Source organism: Pipistrellus hanaki (assembly GCF_964339955.1).
Source record: "Pipistrellus hanaki genome assembly, chromosome: 6".
NCBI lineage: Eukaryota > Metazoa > Chordata > Mammalia > Chiroptera > Vespertilionidae > Pipistrellus > Pipistrellus hanaki.
Window position 1 is genome coordinate 44,377,918 of NC_140508.1, and position 19,920 is coordinate 44,397,837.

At 39.7% G+C, this 19,920-nt stretch overlaps 1 protein-coding gene across 2 annotated transcripts in view; it reads right to left on the bottom strand.

Annotated features, from left to right (window-relative positions):
* Positions 1 to 707: 707 nt before the first annotated feature.
* Positions 708 to 19,920, bottom strand: part of PIGN (phosphatidylinositol glycan anchor biosynthesis class N) — an 80,626-nt gene continuing 61,413 nt past the window's right edge. For both annotated transcript variants that reach the window (XM_084888301.1, XM_084888300.1), the window contains exons 24-29: positions 19,823 to 19,878; positions 19,484 to 19,559; positions 16,871 to 16,944; positions 14,793 to 14,835; positions 13,060 to 13,112; positions 708 to 1,017 (exon numbers count right to left, since the gene is read on the bottom strand). In XM_084888301.1, coding sequence (XP_084744427.1) covers positions 894 to 1,017; positions 13,060 to 13,112; positions 14,793 to 14,835; positions 16,871 to 16,944; positions 19,484 to 19,559; positions 19,823 to 19,878 — 426 coding nt within the window. In that variant the 3' untranslated portion in view covers positions 708 to 893. The remainder of the gene's footprint in view (positions 1,018 to 13,059; positions 13,113 to 14,792; positions 14,836 to 16,870; positions 16,945 to 19,483; positions 19,560 to 19,822; positions 19,879 to 19,920) is intronic.

Below are 19,920 nucleotides of genomic sequence, written 5' to 3' on the forward strand. Positions count from 1 at the left end.
CTAAAAACAACTCCTTCTGTGTTCCCCCCAATGGATAAGACACAAACACCAAACATTTTCTACTTTTCTATCTCCAGGAATTCCATGAGAATCCAGAAATTAAAAAAGAAGAAGAAGAAGAAGAAGAAGAAGAAGAAGAAGAAGAAGGAGGAGGAGGAGGAGGAGGAGGAGGAGGAGGAGGAGGAGGAGGAGGAGGAGGAGGAGGAGGAGGAGAAGAAAACAAAAAAAAGAAAAAAGTGAAGGTCAAACCTGTATCTAGATAGCTGACTTTGAAAACCCTAGAAACAGCAGTAAGATGCTTAAGATAACATTGCTATATTCTGAAGAAAAATTACAAACATCTGCAAACATTGTTTTTAAGGGAATTTTTGGTAAATTTAAATAACACACCCTGATAGTTTTCCTGGTGTTACTGTTTAGTAGTTTGAATGATTTGCAAAACCAGTTCTGATAAATATTGATGGTGCCACCTGGAGATTTTGATCAGGTTCAGCCCTTGCACTGATTCGAGAAGCGATGGGGAGGCCCGCCCAGGAGTGCTTCTCCTCTGCTGATACGGGGAGCCGTAAGGTTGGGGACCAGATGGTTACAGGTGCTCTGAACTGTCAGAAAGAAGAGCTGCCAGCTCAAGGGAAAACAGGAACCTGAAGAATGCTTTACTGGGCTTTCCACAGACATCACTATTTAAATTTAACACATTCAGAAACTAAAGAAAATGGAAGCTCCTTTATTCCAGACAACCTGTAGGTTCAGAATTCCATGTGTAATTTTCTTTATAGGAGCAGAATGTACCACACATCAAAAACCATCTTCCTTCTGAATCCTTGATAAGCTTTTAATTTCAAAAGAGAATGAGAAACAGGACCCAGATGCAGAAGGATGCTTCGGTGATGTCATATGAGATGGCTTTTAGGTTGGCCATACACTCTGAGTTTCTTTGTGGTGAGCAGCTGGGCCAGGCCGTTGAGAAACACCAGAACGATGCTCATGCACATGACAATCACGTAGTGGCTGATGCTGCAGAAGAGACAAAGGTGTCACAGGCAGAGAGAACACACACGAGGAAAAGCATAAGATTCTTCTAAGTAATGTTTGTCTATACAGAATTACAAAGGATGCCAATGACTTTGAAACAGATATCAAAATGTTAAGAAACAAATCTGAAATAGAAATAGTGATGAACACAAGTAATATTTTGAGATGTCTCCAACAACTGAAGCATGTTATAAAAATGTCTGACTGGTATTAGCATTGACTGACTGTGTCTTTGTTACCAGTAGAAACTGAATTTCAAAATCTAGCTTTTAGAAAAATAAAGATAATGTTCCCTAATTCTTGGACCCTCTGAATAATATCCACAAACTCCCCAACATGTCCCTGGGTTAGGTATCCTGACACTCAGGGCATGCCAGTCTACGCTCTGACATAAGTTACAGGTACTCTGACAAAACTACCAGCCACAGAGAAGGAAAAATGTTACCCAAACTCAAAGTCTGTGAAGTGAAAGTTTTAGTCAAGGAATCTAAACAAAGAAGAAAACAAAAACCCACATCTATTAATCTCAGCGTCAAAGCTAGTGTCTCCCTGACTTTCAGAAAAAGAATAATGAATACTCTTAAAATTACTCAGTCCCATTTCTTGTCTATCAGCAACAGTCAATTCTCAGTTTGTCTTTTAAACACAGAAATTGTACTGCCTACACAGAACATGGTTTGATGATAAATTTAGAAGTATGGGAAGAAATTTAGGATATAGATCTGACAAACATACAATAGAACAGAGACTCCCCCTCCCTTCCCCGGCACTGATATGCGTGTAGATTGGCACGTTATTTCTTTACAGAGCCTACCAGATTTGCATTTAACTATCTACCTTTATAACAGATTCATGTTTCACATCTTCAACAGGAGATGTTTGGGCAGGCCTATAAGAGGCTGGTTTGCCATAACTGGTTTGGCTCAGTGGATAGAGTGTCGGCCTGTAGACTCAAGAGTCCCAGGTTTGATTCTGGTCAAGGGCATGTACCTTGGTTGCGGGCACATACCTGGTGGGAATGTGCAGGAGGCAGCTGATCGATGTTTCTAACTCTATCCCTCTCCCTTCCTCTCTGTAAAAAATCAATAAAATATATTAAAAGAGAAAAAAAGAGGTTGGCTTGATGGAGGGAGGGCATGGTTTCTGCCCTATCCTGGCTTCTACCCCCAGCAAATAGGTCCTCTGGGTGCTGGTGACGGAGCCTCTTCCAGGAATGGCTCTCACGTTTAGCCTCAGAGAACTTGTCTTGGCCCAGTTGAGTAAAACAGGATGATTACTTTCAGGGACAAGGAGATGAAGGGGAAAAGGGAAAGGAGGCTGACAGGTCTCCCTCCTACCTTTTTTGATAACTCCACTTCACTAGGTGGAGTTATCAAATGTCAATCCCTGGGCTCGGCCAAACCAGGCACAGCTTCGCATGTTGTTAGGTGGTTGCCCACAGGCAAGGCCCCCCACGGCCAGGAAAGAGGAACTCTTACTCTGAGCAGATTTTATTTTTATTTTTTGGTGATGTTACAGCTTTTAAGCAAGAGCTTCCAACTGGAAAGTTTTACAGTTTGGCAAGATTGCCTTTGGAAGGACACTGGTTAAGACATTCTCATTTGGAATGTTTCTCTAGGTTTTTCTTATAAAGTAAACTTGCAGTTGAAAGGAAAGGTTAACTAACTAAAAGCAGAAATTAGAACTAGTTCTGTTAAAATTGGGGTCTGGTCTAGGGTAGGTTACTGACCTAAAAAGTAAACAATAAAATCAGATCCTTAATTACTAAAGAAATATTAACATTTAGTAGAACTTCTGAAACTTTTCACTGTAAAAAACACACATGATAGGATATTGGATTTGTTACCTCTGCCCTAGAACGCCATGGGGACAGGGGTGATGGTCTTTCTTTCATCCCCCACTGCATCTCTGAGATCCAATACAAGGTCTTGTGGGCCTTTGATTACTATCCTATCTAATAAAAGAGTAATATGCAAATTGACCATACCTTCACTATACCCACAAAGCCATGCTCACCAGCCAATCAGGAGTGAATATGCAAATAAATCCAGCCAAGATGGCTGAGGCCACGGAGAGCAGGAGGGAGGCTTGGGTTTTCCTGGCAACAGAGGAAGCTAAGCTTTCTGCCTGCCCTTGCTGGCCCAGGCCTCCGCTTAAGGTTACAAAGTTTCAATTATAGAAGGTAAATAAATTCCAACAGAAATGGCTGTTTCCATCTGCTTCAGGCTACAAAGTTTCAATTGTAGAAGATAAATCCCAGATCCCCTTGGGTCACTGGGGGGCATGGTTGGCCTGCAAACCACCTCAGGCCCCTCACCCAGGCCGCCCATGCCCCAAGGGAATCCCCACCCTGATCCGGGACACCCTTCAGGGTAAACCAACTGGCCCCCACCCATGCACCAAGCCTCTATCCTATCTAATAAAAGAGTAATATGCAGATTGACCATCACTCCAAGATCAAGACAGCTGCCCCCATGTGGTCAAAGATTCTGTCCCCATGTGAACACAAGATGGCCACCACAAGATGGATGGCAGGGGAGGGCAGTTGGGAGGGATCAGGCCTACAGGGGAGGGCAGTTAGGGGCAAATAGGCTGGCAGGGGAGCAGTTAAGAATCAATCAGGCTGGCAGGGGAGTGGTTAGGGGGTGATCAGGCTGGCAGGCCCCGTGCACAAATTTCATGCACCGGGCCTCTAGTTTATTAAATAAGCTATTAAAGCAAGTAATTTGTGCCATACCCAGTTTGGCTCAATGGATAGAGTGTTGGCCTATGGAATGAGATGTCCCAGGTTCGATTCCAGTCAAGGGCACAAGCCCGTGTTGCAGGCTTGATCCCCAATAGGGGGTGTGCAGGAGGCAGCCAATCAATGATTATCATCACTGATGTTTCTATCTCTCCCCCCCTCTCCCTTCCTCTCTGAAATAAATAAAAAATGTATTTAAAAAAGCAAGTAATTTTTAATCAGAAAAACTTATTTTACATTACCCAAGCAGGTGAAATATGGACTGAAATCAGACTCCCTAAAATAGAAATCATAAACATGTGACCAAAAAGGGGGATACATGCTAACTTGACCAGCTCAGGGAAGGCCTGTGTGGCAGCCTTGCAAACTCAGAGACCTAAAGTAATCACAAAGGATGGCCTAAAATTAAAAAATTTTTAAAACTGAAAAACTGTTTATGTCCTAGGCTGGTATCTTCCCTGACAAAGGTCTTAATCGAGCCTGTCTATTGTCTTTTTTGCATCTATGATAACATATTGTTGCAATGTCAAAGTAATTTTCTTTATTTCAGACCCCTCAAAGCACAGGCATTCCTCTGTGGAATCTCCTCACTGTTACTGAGCTAATTGTTGACTATTAACCATACTGCACTCACCTAAGTAAAAGAAGTATGTGTCTATTGTTTTACTTTTTATCCAATCCCAGTGGTTTTCCCTACTTTGCTTTCTCCCCAATCTATCGCCAAGGGATTTCATATAGCCCACTTACATCTCCTCTTTTGACTGTAATGTATAAAACAAGGTGCAAAACTGCCATTTTCCAGAGCATTATCTCAATCCGTTGAGATTCTGCTTCCTGGCATTTGTCAACAGTTTAGCTCAAATAAACTCACAATTCCCCCCCCCCCCCCCACACACACAAATTTGAATGTTTCTTACATTAGCAGAATCCAAACCCATTCCTTGACCATAAACCAAATTCCACTTTTCTCATCAGATCACTCATCTCCTTACAGTGGCCTGAAATGACTAACTCCTGGCTCATTTAAGCTAATGTTATTGGCAGGGAACAGTTGTAAAACTCATTATCTTCATGCAATCGAGCCATAAGGCATTCAGCTCCTGATATTTCCCATCAATCAAGTCTGTGCCATCTCAACAAGAGAGTTAAAGGAGTACCAAATTTCAACTCGAAATGAGTTCGGCTGTTCCCACTCTCCCCCATAACTATTTTGACATCATTTAAATCAATGATTTTCAAGATGTACATGTGTGATGGTAGAGATAGGGAGTCGGAGTGGCATATGGAATCACCCGGCAGGCCTTTTCAACCTGTACAGTAGTGATAAAAGGTTGGCTGTATTCTCCCCAGTCAGTATACTGGGCAGGTCACATCTGCCAGATGTACTGGGTAAGTAAAAGATTGAGAATTATTGATTTTAATAAAGCTTGGTATTCATTGTAAGAGTAGAGATATTTTATGGTACTTAGTAATTACATTTAGGATGCTTTTAACATATTATCGAGTACAGTCAGAAATTTTCATTATATCTAAAGAGGAAAGATATTTTAGCTGTCATTTGTATGTTAATAAGGTATAACAATAGTGAGTGTAGAAAACAAAGTCCAAATCGACACCACTATCAAATGAGACTATAATTCACTCCCTATCAAATACACTTAGAACATAAATTTAAATATGTTTTATGAAAATTACCTCAAAGGCATTTTCCCTCTCTCAGTGCACCATATAAAAGGTTATTCTCTGTAAAGTTTATGACCTGCTATGAAAGAGACAGTGTAAAAGATCAGAAGAAAAAAATTATAGCTGTCACAGCCCGGCACAGGTTTATGGCTGGGCAGCACATTTTTCACACGGCAGTTGACAGCAGCCCTGGTACCTTAGCTTCTCCCCAGACACTGAACTCACAGCCCAATTCTGTTGATCATATTGACTGCAGTCACCCTTTCAAGAACCTCAATTTTATTCTGCTCTGAAGATGCATTTGAAACCTATTGGACTACCCCATAAACAGATATACTGTCTCATGCCCCTGTACTCGGCCTTTATTTTTAAAGAAACTATTTATGAACCCAAAACTAATATCAATAGCTGCGGAATCTTTCAAACCTATTTGAAAACCGGCTGAGATCACCACACTGACACTAAACATTCCAGATACAAGTGAGACTACGTTAATGGGGGTGGCTAGCTCCCATTCCTCTCCAAAATGCTGGGACACACTCACACCATTTCTGTATTTAGAAAGCAATACAGTAGCAAGGGGAGTAGGACAACATTCCTCTGCTGTGAATAAGAGGCGTGCAATGGCTGATGTTATGAACAGTATCACTGGTTCAAAGGAGCTAGGAAATGAAATTTATTGCAAAGGGAGGCAATGTAGGAGCGCAGTTCAGATTACCTGGTTTCCACTAAGGGAACTCCAATAAGTTTAATAATATCTGCACCGTGACAAGAAGCATCTCAGCTTTTCAAGCAGATATTCAGACATTATAGGAATAATTAGAAAATGAGAACTTTTTAAAAGCAACACTCCCACAAATAAAGAGCAGGAAAAGTAGAATAATGAAGTTTTTTTGTTTGTTTTTTTAACGTTTTTATTGATTTCAGAGAGGCAGGGAGAGGGAGAGAGAGAAACATCAATGATGAGAGAGAACATTGATCGGCTGCCTCGTGCATGCCCCACACTGAGATTGAGCCCACAACCATGGCATGTGCTCTGACTGGGAATCAAACCATGACCTTCTGAGCCATGCTCAACCATGCTCAAACCATGCTCAACCACTGAACCACACTGACTGGGCAGAAAAATGAAATGTTGATATGTGAACCCTATTATATAATACTATAATTCTGAGTCTTAAAACATACTTCCCCCCATTAGCGAAGCTGTTCCTTAGCACTCAGATGCTTACGAAGATGCATGAATCACTCTTAACCACAGACCTGTACCTGGTGGCTCAATGCAACAGTATATGCCATGTCTGCTATATGGGAAACAAAGGGAAAGTTCTAGAATTCTAACTTACCAACAAGAGCAGCAGCAACAGCAAAAACCTCACCGTGCAGCATCAACTGGGACAATCCCCTTTGGAAAATCCATTTCACTAAAAGATTTCATTTTGTTTTCCCACCCCTAACCTTTCACTCTCTACCCTGTGTTCTGTAATCACCTTCCTTTAAGTGGGCATCTTTTGGGACAGAACAGTAAGAAATAGGGAAAACAAAAGCAGAGCAGGACAGGGAGAAATTTCAGCGGAATGGCCAGAAAAGTGCATGGGGAATTTGTGCTGGCTGGTTCAATGACTCAGCCTGGTGAGCAGAACTGAGCTCTGGAATCCTCTATTAAATCTGCCTCCAAGAAGCCCCCCAGAGCAAGCATCCCATATAACTTATGGGCATTAGACCTGTGAAGATGAAGCATTGAGACTGAGATAAACTGAGGCTTCACATAACGCATTAACCAGCTGTGCCTTTATCACCTTCTGATCCACTTTGGATTTTTAATGTTGTGTCATGAATACTCCAGGACAATAGCATAAACCAGGGCTGTTCCAGATGAACCCAGACATATGATCATAGTAGGTGTAGGTCAGCTCCCATAGTAAAAAACCACAAATGTTTCTACAGCAGTTCTTACCCTGTCTAGCATTAATTACATAGGATTTTAATAAGTGTCATAACTCAGTTAAGTACTGACACGCGAGTTCACATCTTTTTCTCGTGGCTCGTACTGCAGAGAGGGCTGTCGCAGCTTTCTCAGCCTTCGGTGCTAATGCTCATGCTGTTCCCCTCAGTTTGAATGATGCTCACGGTTTGTTTTATGCCTCCGCAGCCTTGCTTTTCACTATTATTTCCTCTCTGATGAACACTTTATTCCCACAATAGTTGTATAAAGGAGCGAAAGGCATAGGGCCAGAGGTACTATACAAGTACCAAGAAGAACATCATAGTAGATGTTATGTGCAAGTTTTGCAATGGTTCAAAGCCTCGGTTAAAGATGATCAAGCAAACACAGGTAACAAATATAAAAATAACTAAACTGAACTACCTCAAAATTAAAAACTCCTGTGCATCAAAGGACACAATTAACAGAGGAAAAAGGCAACCTACAGAATAGGAGAAAATATTTGTAAATCATATATCTGACAAGCAGTAAATATGCAGAATACTAGTATATAAAAAAATACTACAACTCAACAATGAAAAGCCAAAACCCATTTAAAAATGGGCAAAGTAGTTGAATAGATATTTCCCCAAAGAAGACATACAAATGGCCAACAAGTATATGAGAAATGCTCAACATGTTTAATTATTAGGGAAATGCAAATCAAAACTACAATGAGCTATACCTCTTACCCATCAGGATGACAACATCAAAACAAAACAAAAATAGAAGCAGAAAAGGTTTGGTGAGAATGTGGAGAAATTGGAACTTTTGTGTATTGTTGGTAGGAATGTAAAACGGTATGACTCTCATGGAAAACATTATGGCGGTTTCTCAAAAAATTAAGAACAGAATTACCATATGATCCAGCAATCCCACTTCTGGGTACAAATATTTGATAGAACTGAAAGAAGGGACTCAGACAGGTAATGCTTACCCATGTTCACAGCAGCATTATTTACAATAGCCAAAGGGTAGAAGCAACCTAAGTATCCACTGATAAATGAAAGGATAAACAAAATTATATATATATATATTAAACCCTAATATGCAAATAGAGTGAACAGTGGAACAGAACTGTGCACTGACCACTAGGGGGTGTATTGGCCGCAGAAGGATGGTGGAGCAGGTGAGCAGGGTGCCAGACCAAGGCGGGACACTGGCTACTGTCATCGGGGCGAGCCTCTGGCGATGACTGAAAATTCTTTGCTCCCACATGCTACAGTCCCACCTGGCACTCACACCTACTGATGGCGCTGGCCCCACTCTCATCCAATACTGGCACCGGAGCCACCACATGCACCCACTGCCAGTGTCTGGTGCGGACCCTGAATGCTTAGTGCCATCAGTGAGTGCGAGTGCCGGCTGCTGGCCAGTATTGCCCCTCAGGGCTTCTCTACCTCCCCCAACTCCTGAGGGGTGATGGAGGCCAGCAGCTGCCTCTCACACCCACTGCCAGTGCCAACACCACTCACACCTGCAGCTGGTGCCAGAACTGCCACTCACACTCACTGTCAGTGCCTGGCATCAGCTGATGCGAGTGGTGGCTGCTGGCCCAAATTGCCCCTGAGGGCTTTTCCACCTCCCCCTGCTCCTGAGGGGCAATTGGGGCAGCTGCTGCCACTTGCACCCTCTGCTGGCAATAGCCCCAAATGCTTTGCACCATCAGTGGGTGTGAGCTAGGCCGGCACTGTCAGCCCGTGGGAGCAGTGATGGCAGGAGCGGGCCATCAGCAGACAGAGGACTGGGGGCCACAGTGGGAAAGGCCAGGCAGGGGCACAGAGATGGGCCCAGACTTGCTCCTTTGCCCACCACAGCCTTGTAGCCTCACAGCCCACAGTTCCTTTCAAGGTGCACAAATTCATACACTGGGCCCCTAGTACATACATACAATGTAATGTTATCCAGGATTCAAAAAGAAAGAAATCCTAACACATGCTACAACATGGCTGAACATTAAGAACATTATGCTAAGTGAAAGTAGCCAGTGACACAAGGACAAATATTGTGTGATTCCACTTAGATAAGGTACCTAGAATAGCATAATTCATAGAGACAGAAAAGAGAATGGTGGTTGCCTGGGGCTGGGTCAAATAAAGTGTTTCAGTTTTGCAAGATAAAATAGTTCTAGAGGTTGGTTGCACAATGTGAATATACTTAATACTAAAATATACACTTAAAAATGGTTAAGATGGTAAATCTTTATATATATATATATATATATATATATATATATATATATATATATATTACTACTAGAGGCTCGGTGTATGAAAATTCATGCACTGGGGATGGGGCCCTCAGCTCAGCCTGTGCCCTCTTTAAAAGAAAAAAAATTAAAAAAAAAAAAAAATATATATATATATATATATATATATATATATATATATATATATATATATTTTTTTTTTTTTTTTGATTTTTTTACACAGAGGAAGAGAGAGGAATAGAAAGTTAGAAACACCAATGAGAGAGAATCATTAATCAGCTGCCACTTGCACACCCCCAACAAGGGATGTGCCCACAACCAAGGTACATGCCCTTGATAGGAATTGAACCTGTGACCTTTCAGTCCACAGGCCAATGTTCTATTCACTGAGCCAAGCCAGTTTTGGCGAGCCTGTGCCCTCTTGCAGTCCAGTAGCCCTCAGGGGATGTCTGAGGCAACCAGCCGGCCCCACCCCCCTCATCGTCCCACTACTACTGCCACTAGTGGCCTCCCTCTGCAGGAGGTGACTGGGAGGGCCAATCTGGGGATGGTGAGCAGCCAGCCCCATTCCCCATCGCCCCTCCACCATGGCTGGTCAACCCCCATTGCCATTCCCTCCCTCTGCCTGCTGGCATGTGCCTTGGCTGGCCTGGTGCTGCCTGCTTGCTGGTCCCGCCCCCTGCCAACCAGTCATTCTGTCGATTTGCATATTATATTTTTATTATATAGGATACTTTTTTGGTGTTTTTCAAAAAGAATTTTTGTGAGTTTATTTGACCCAAACATTACCATAATTAAAAACAAAAATCTTGGGGGCGGGGGGAGGCAATGGAAAGATATGTACACATATAATATCTTAATAAAAAAATGAAAAGAAAATCTAGGAAAACGAAAGTGAAAGTTAGTGAAGGCCTGCCAGAATAGGAAGTAACCCTGTAGGAACCAGGAAAAAGCCATGCCCGGTGGTACAGAGTGACTTCCAGGGAATGGAAAGAGAACTGAAGACTGGCTGCTAAGGCTGTGACACCAGGCACCCATAGGGCAACGCTGTAATCACCCTGGCAGTGCTAACTCAGCCAGTGCCTCCACTTCCAGACATAGTTCCTTCCCTTCCTCCCCTACCTCACCCTGGAGTAAACTTGTTTAACAAAGGCAGTCAAGATTCCTAACTCCTAGGCAATGAAAGTTACTTCCAAAATACCAAAGTTCATGTAGAACCAAATAACATGGCTCCTCACTTATAGGCCAGTAGAATGTACACTGTCGCTTTGTATGCAAGGGAGTCCAATTTAAGGCTCTCAAAGGCTGTTTTCTAGAAACTTCTTAAAAATGTTGGTTTCTGAAATCCAAGTAAATTATCACACTTCACAAACACAAACATTAAGCTTTTTCACCTCGATAGCTTTGCCTTTTTCCATTCTGTCTGCCTAAAATACTCTTTGCAAACCTCCGACTCCACTAATTGAAATTATATCCTCCACTGAAGGCCCAGCTTAAATGCAGACCTTGCACAGCTTTTTCAGTCACTGAAGCCTGAAGTGGCCTTGGCCTCCCTTCGGTATTCACACGGCCCTTACCCAGTGCTGCCTGCATTGTAATTATCATGCTCCAGAGCCTGTGCTAAACCACAATCTCCCTGAATGTAGGGCCAGGTGCTTCCCGGCTGGAACGACCCTCACCCTCACCCTTGTCTCAAGTTATGCATTAGGACCCTCCACTCAGTGCCTTAATTCCCCACATCCTGTTGAATGAGTCTCTCTTTCCAATCACAGAGCATCACTAAGCCTCGAGGCCGGCATTTTCATTCACTTTTGGGTCATTGCCGATGCCCGAGAATACTTTACACATTGTGAGTATCCACTATGTGATGTTTTTTCTGAAGAAACCAGAGGCTTGATGCACAAAATTCATGCAAGAGTAGGCCTTCCTTCCCTTGGCTGCCAGCACTGGCTGCCTTCTGGCACTTGGGACCCGGGCTTCCCTTGCAGCCTTGGCTTCATCTGGAAGGTCGTCTGGAAGGACAGCCATCTAATTAGCATATTACACTATTATTATAGACTATTGGCCTGGTGTATGAAATTTGTGCATGGGGGAGAGGGGTCCCCTCAGCCCAGTCTGCACCCTTTCCAATCTGGGACCCATTTGGGAACACCCCTCTCACAATCCTAGATTGCTGGCTTCTAATCGCTCACTTATCTGCCTGTCTGGTAGCCCCTAACTGGCCCCCCCGCCAGCCTGGTCACTCCCAAATCCCTCCCCCGCTGCTTGCCTGGTTACCCCCAACTCCCCTCACCCTGCCAGTCTAGTTGCCCCTCACGACCCCCCTCTACGGGCCTGGTGGCCCCACACAGCCTGCTTGTTCAGTCATTGGTCATCCCTCACTAACCCCCCTCCTGGCCTGGTCATAGGCAGCCATTTTGTGAGGGTGTGAGGGCTAATTTGCATATTACCTCTTTATTATATAGGATGATCTATATATTAAATGCATATACAATGCAAAAGAATAAAACAGCTATGTCATATTATTGTGTAATCCTAATCTTTTGGAGTCAGTTTCATCCTCTGTAAAATGGAAATAATTATATTTTCTTTGAATTACTGTCATGAGAATTAATAAAATAATATACCTACAACTCAAAATACACTGTGGGCAATAAATGACATTTTAATACTAATTATTATACCAATTTGATACCTTCCTCAATAATTCTTTTTTTAAAAAAATGTATTTTATTGATTTTTTTACAGAGAGGAAGGGAGAGAGATAGAGAGCTAGAAACGTCGATGAGAGAGAAACATCAACCAGCTGCCTCTTGCACACCCCCTACCGGGGATGTGCCCGCAACCAATGTACATGCCCTTGACCGGAATCGAACCTGGGACCTTTCAGTCCGCAGACCGATGCTCTACCACTGAGCCAAACTGGTTTCGGCACCTTCCTCAATAATTCTTAACTTTTCTCAGTCCCTGTTAACCTAGCTTCTCTTCAAGTGTGATAAGTGTTTCTGTAGCAAAATAACCCATCCTCCAATTAAAACTGCCACATAAAATTCACATTGTAACCTAAACAGTTTCATTTTTCTAAAGAGAAATGGAATGATGATGAGATCACAGATTGTGGTGTAATCTTTAAATACTCAGATTCAGGCTGTGTCCCTGCACTTTCCCAATGTCCTATCCTTCTCTCCACACTTAACACCTATACACATGTCATCTCAAGAGAACATTTGCTAATATGTTAGTGCCAAGAATTTGAGAGATATGTTTCACTTAAAGAGGCTTAAAATAACTGTTGCTTGCTATGCTTATCTCAAAAATCAATTTGACATCTTCCATACATACGAAGATATCAATTTACTTTTTCCACTCAACTGCTAAGAATTTCTGTGTGAATATATACTATACCTTGTTCCAATATCAAGCCAGCTGCCATAATCCTTGACCAAGAAGAAAAAATGCTGTAAAATAAAACAAAAGATGGTTCCATAAAAAACAAAGGCTGTTTAAATTTAGTCAGAAAAACAATATTGTTTTAGGATTATGTGTTTCAGATTTCTGACCATTCAGAACTACTATATGACTGGAATCAATAAGAATTTGTCTCTTATTGAAATGTTTGCTTTGACTAAAACATGCTATCATCTAAAATCCAGAAATAGCATTACCATTCAATCAAATGAATGCAAAAGTGAATTTTGTTAATAGCCTGCGAAGTAAGCAGAACCTAGACACAAATCATTTTCTAAGTTAAATTAAACAATTTGACTCTTTATATAAAATTTGAAATCAGAATTTAAATTCCCTTCTGTTAATATGTCTTGCCTATTGCCACTTTGTGAGTAAAACTGAAGGCTAATTTATTCTAACGTTATGTTTGGTCAATTTCAGACAGATAGAGGTATAACTCATTTTATTGCACTTTGTTTTATTGTGCTTCAAAAATAATGTGTGTGCGCTTTTTAAAAATAAATTAAAGACACAAGGGTCTCCCCCAGCAAAAAGATTATGTCTTACTTTATCATGATGTAGCTTTATTGAGTTGGTCTGGAACTGAGGCTGAAATATCTGTGAGGTATGCCTGTACTGAAAATCCAGATCAATACCACACAAAGATGCTCTCATCTAAATCAAGTGACTAGGAATCTAATGTGAGAAGTTACTGTAATTGCTGTCTCTAATCACTTATAGCATAGGATTAACATAGCAAAGACTTAACCATATCCAAAGAGAGGACTGTCTCTTGCCTAGCTCCTGAGAGATATTTCTGGGCCCTTGGACTGTCATGCATGGGCCCTTGGTCACTGAAGGGTCATGTAGATTAAAGGTCAGCCATGGGAACATCCTGGACACAGGCTCTGGTGGCAATGATGCTGGAAAAAGGATGCTGTCCTGACTGAAGAGTGAGGATGACAGAGCTCTGTGCCTGGACACCTGGACCCTCCTGGCCTCTGCCCTCTGTGTCTCTTCTTTGGGCAGATTGTAATCTGCATCCTTTCCCCGCAATAAACCACAGCTGTGAATATAGCCGTCTTCAGTGTGTCTGTGAGTCCATCTAGTGAATCATCCAACCTGAGGGGACCCCTGGGTTGGGAACCCCTAAACTTGAAGGTAAAATAGGTTCTTTTTGTTAACCCACTACGTAAAAAGTCCCACCTACATGCTCCTCACTCTGAATTCATTTATTAGCGCTACCATTTTGACAACGTCTTCCCACTTGAAAAGCTCCACTTCCTCTTTCCTTCCACTTCTCTCTTCCTCCTTTTCCCTTTCTTTTTCAATCAGAGAAAATGGTTAAATAATCAACATTTCAAGCAGAAAAATAATATACTGCCTAAACCTGAAGTTAGCTTTTCTATTAACTTCCTATGGAAGTTCTTTCAGATATAATGCACCATAGAAGACCAGGTATAACATGAGAAATTCAAAACAAGAAAAGAAAAATAAATAAAGAGGATTTTTCACACTTTAACAAGTAGTCTTACTGTATAAGTCATATAGAAAGAAATTTACATGTGTAAATTATTCCAGCACTTATAACTCAATATCTAAAGATTCCATGTATAGAAATGAATTCATATTTATCTTGATTAAACTAGCTTCTCAATCTTATTTATACTGAATATCCAAGAATGTCTTACCAAAGCCATAATGTCTGATATGACGAGAACCATGAGAAAAAGACTGAAGAAAAAAAAAAAAAGAGAGAGAGAGAAAAATTACACATAATACAACCGGCACATTTTTAAAGCACATTAAAATAAAAATGAGAATAGTCAAATAACCCAATGTTCTGTTAGTATTTTTGTTTCTGAAAATATTACTTTTGACAAAAGCTCTTTTCATATTATTACAACTATCCCATGGTAATGAGCTAAACTTCAAAAATGTTATTTAACACTTTGAATATCTATTTCGATAGCATGAAAGGACATGAATTATGACTTTTTTATTTTAGATAATTGTAGATTCACATGCAATTGCAAGAATAATACAGAAGAATCCTATATGCCCTTTGCCCAGTTTCCTCCAATGGTAACATTTTACAAAAACATAGTACAGTATCACACCCAGGAGATTGACATTGATACTGTCAAGATACAGAATGCTTCCATCACCACACTTCCCTCATGATCCTCTTTTACAGCCACACCTATCCTCCTCTCAGCCCTGCCCAACCTCTAACCCTTGGGAACCAATAATGTGTTCCTTGTTTCTATAATTTTGCCATTTCAAGATGCTGTATAAATGAAATCATTTGAGAAACAATGATGTGAGAGCAGAACATCGATTGGCTGCCTCTCACATGCATCCCAACCAGGGATGAATCCACAACTTGGGCATGTGGGCTCTGACTGGGAATTGAACTGACAACCTTTCAAATGCATAGGACGATGCTCCAACCAACTGAGCCACACTGGCCAGGGCAAAAGAGAAGACATTTATAAAGCCTCAACTTTGTCACCTTTGCCTCAGTTTTTCCCTTTGTGTTGAGTTTTTCACTGCATTAGTCTCAGGATAGAGTTAATACACACATGTGCATACAGGAGTGCATGTGTACACACAAATAAACACAAAAATATACGTATGCTTACATACACTCATTTTGATGAGCCTTCTATTTCTCACTCCATATGCCTCCAGCTCTTTATATTTAAACATTAATTAAAATCTCTCCTAAAAAACTTATCAATTAATAAATGCAAGAAAGTACCTATTAGTTATCAGTTTTTATTCCATCTAAGTAATTATCTTTTATGTGATATTGACAAGGTTTAAATGCTTTCAGACGAGATCGGGCGCGTTCAGGGTGGTATGGCCGTAGACAAGGTTTAAATGCTTTCAATGTTAAGTTTATGTAAATATCCTATAAATATACAAAATAAAACTAGAAACCAGAGTTCTATTTTTAAGCAGTGAAAAAAATGTTTCTTTTTTTATTATGGCACATGCATAATATTTGCTAAACCCAGTTCTAGCTTAAACTCATAAAAAAGAACATGCAAATTTATTCTAATATTAGTTACTTATTTCAGCACTGAATATACTAGTTTAATTCAAGAATAACAGAACTGCTAAAAAGCTTCATATTTATCTCAAGTGTCTTTCAGTCCAGTGCTGATTCATTGGTTAAAAAAGCAAATAATAGAGTTGACAGCTCTTCCAGAGGCTTGATTGCTGAAGACTGATTGCTCCAGAAATTCCCCCAAACTCAGAAAGAGTACTTTCCATTCTGTTTGTCAAATATGTAAAAATCAAAACTAAGAAACTATGTATATTATTGACATTCAGAAGTTAATTTCAAGCCATGCAAAATGAAATTATATTAATACATATTTAAGAAATAATCCCCAAAATAGAATGATATCCATTGTTTGTTTTGTAGGCACAGTTATATCTATAACATATAAGTTATTCACCACAAAAATTTAACATTTATGTTTTACTGTTTTGTAAGGAGGCTCTTTATTAGCTTTAATAATATTCTAATAACATTTCATTGTTAAGAAAGCTTATTTGTCTACCAGAGGCTCTAATCAACTGATTTCCTCTAATGAAACTAAACTCTGACCTAAAGGATGAAGTATCTTTTTTCATTTTTATAATAAACAATCTATGTCACAGTGTCTTTAACAGTAATCATACCAAATATCCTCAAATGTTTACCCTCATTTCCAAAAAGTGGGCAAATCCAATAGTTCTTAAATATTCGCCTTACCTTTTTGATGATAACTGGGTAGTTAATTGAACGGCTTCAAAAGCACACATCACCAGAACAAAGGGGATAAAAATCTGTTTAAAAGAACAACAAATGATGCCATGAACAGCCGAAGCATTTGAAAAGCTTTTTGAAATAAATGTTATTCCTGTTTATAGAAATATTTCAGTTTCTCAAATGACTTTTGTCTATATTAGTGAAGAGCGAATGCTGAAACAAAACCAATGACACACAGAACAGTAATGAAGCTGACTTTAAAATCTACATCAATAGCACATGTAGTATAAAAAATAATATCACCACATTCCAAATAAAATCTATTACAAATTTTGTTCCACATAACTACTTATATTAAGGACCATGTTCAAACACTTGCAAGAGGTTGTGAAAGGCACAGAATGGCCAAATCAAATAAATTTTGAAATCTGATAATTGGATTCACTGATCCCTGAACCCATCTGGTTATTTGATATAACTCCATAAACATAATTCAGCTGCTTTACCATTGCTTTGGTTGTTTTATATTAATACTAATTTATTTATGTTTATAAAATTCATATGTACTGTAAAGAACTGTAAAACAATGAGAAAGGCATAATAAAATTTATAGAGGTTGAAAATCCATAATCCAGAGTTAACACATAATATTTTGAGATGCTGTTTTCCAATGACCAATTTACAAAAAATAGATATTACTTGATATTTTTAAGAAGAGGAGAGTGAGGAGATATGGAAAATAAATGTTCAAGACTGCCTAAGATTCCTTTTCAAGTGAAGGGTATGTGACTACAACGGAGTTCAGGAGGACTTTCGCTCCCAGCCACATCCACAGAGACTCTTCAAGTGCATTTTGTCAGTAAAGCTCACTGAATGAGGACAGAGGTTAAAGGTCTATCATTTTAATGAAAACTTTTGCTTTTATTTTTATTTTTTTAAATTAAAGGCATATCGTCTTTAAAAGACTGAGAAAAGAACAACCACCATTATAAAAAATGTAAATAAAGATTAAGGAAGCACATGTTCTAAAATAATTCACTAGAGAATGGGACATGAGATAATGAACATCTTTTTAACATTTCTTAAAGTTACATTTATATTAGTGCAATAATAACAACAAAAATAGTATATTAATCCTATTAAGAGATACATACTATTAATGATTATTATTTTTGTGATCTGAGTAGAAGGCAATCAGATTTTTGATAGATTTTAGTCACTTTATCTAAACAAATATACATATATAATTGTCCCTCTGTATCTACAGAGTCAATCAACTATGGATTGAAAATATCTGGGGAGAAAAATTACATTATTGCTAATATGTACTATTAGAGGCCCAGTGCATGGATTCATGAACTAGTGGGGTCCCTCAGCCTGGCCAGCATCTTCTTGCAATCCAAGAACCCCCAGGGTATGTTGGATAGCCAGTTTCAGCCGGATCCCTATAGGCTTGATTCAGACAGGAGGGGGCCCAAGTCCCACAGGCCCGATCCAGACAGGAGAGAGCCTGACCCCATAGGTCCGATCCAGATAGGAGGGAGTCCAATCCCTGCAGGCCCAAACCAGACAGGAGGGAGCCTGATCCTGTGCATTGAGCATCTGTCCCCTGGTGGTAGTGCACATCATAGCGACCGGTCAACTGGTCGTTCAATCGCTTAGGCTTTTATATATATAGATGTAGTTAGGCCTAATAATGGTTGCATCTGTACTGAAAATGTATAGACTTTTTTTCTGTCATTATTCCCTAAACAAAACATTATGATAACAAATTACATAGCACTTACATTATATTAGCTATTATAAATAATCTAGAGATGATTAAAGTAATCACAGAGGATATGTGTAGGTTACATGTATGCAAATGCCACACCATATTACATAAAAGATTGAAGCGTCCATAGATTTTGGTATCTGCAGGGTGGGTGAGGGGTCCTGGAACCAAACCCTCTCAGATTCCAAGGGAGGACTGTACTAATTATGTAAAATGTGCCAGGCACTATTGTAGAGAGAATAAGACAAGCATAATGACCCTAGAGATGAAGGGAAAGTACACTAATTAAATTTCACTGAAGAGAATGAACCCCTGATGAGCTGAGAATTAGTCATTATATTGGTATCCTTAGCACCCAGCTGGTGCCTGGCATGTTACTGAATGTAAGCAGTCAATGATATATTTGTTGGATGAATGAATCAATTGTAGGTCATAGATTTGGAAAAAATATTAATATAATCAACAGTCTCAAGGCTGGGGAACATGGATCTGGGAACCCTTAAATCTTGAGGAGCAAAGCAGTTTTTATCTGTACTGTACTTCCCCACAGGCTTTGATCACCTTTGATAGCACTTCCTGGGACTAACATTGAATTTCTACTCTTTTGAAGTTTAGTGAGCTTAAGAGTGAAACAAAAAGATCAGTTATATTTTGGAGTAAAGACTAGAGGGTCCCACCTCTTATTCTGCAGTGTCTGAGACAGTATCTTCTTTCCATGCTATTTAAATTTGTCACAATGACTATATATAACCTTAATGTCACATAATTGTTATATAATCTTAATGTCACAATGAGTTCACCGTATTAATTAATTAGTATCTTAAGAAAACAAAAAAACCAACCTTCCACAACATCAGGGCTCCCATCATAAATGGACTAAACACAGTCAGAAAGCAGTAGACAGAGGCAAGATCAAAGCTAAAGAACCAACATAAAGAAAAACGATTTTAGAATTTACACTGTAACTTTAAAATAATGTCTGCTGAAAAGCATGTTTAAGTGAATTTTCTCAAAATTTCTACTTACTAAAAACACAAACATACAAGGAACATTATGAAGCCACTAAAATGAATGAGGTATATATCTCCACAATATATCCTTCAGTATAAAAAGCAATTACAAAAATCACAATTGTTTTACTTTTTTGGATATATATATATATAGTTTTAATTTAAAATTACCTGTTAATAGAAGCTATATTCCCAGTTCCAAAAAATGCTACCACTAAGAAGAAAACCTAAAAAGAGTTAAGGAAATGCCAAAACAAGACAGAATTTAT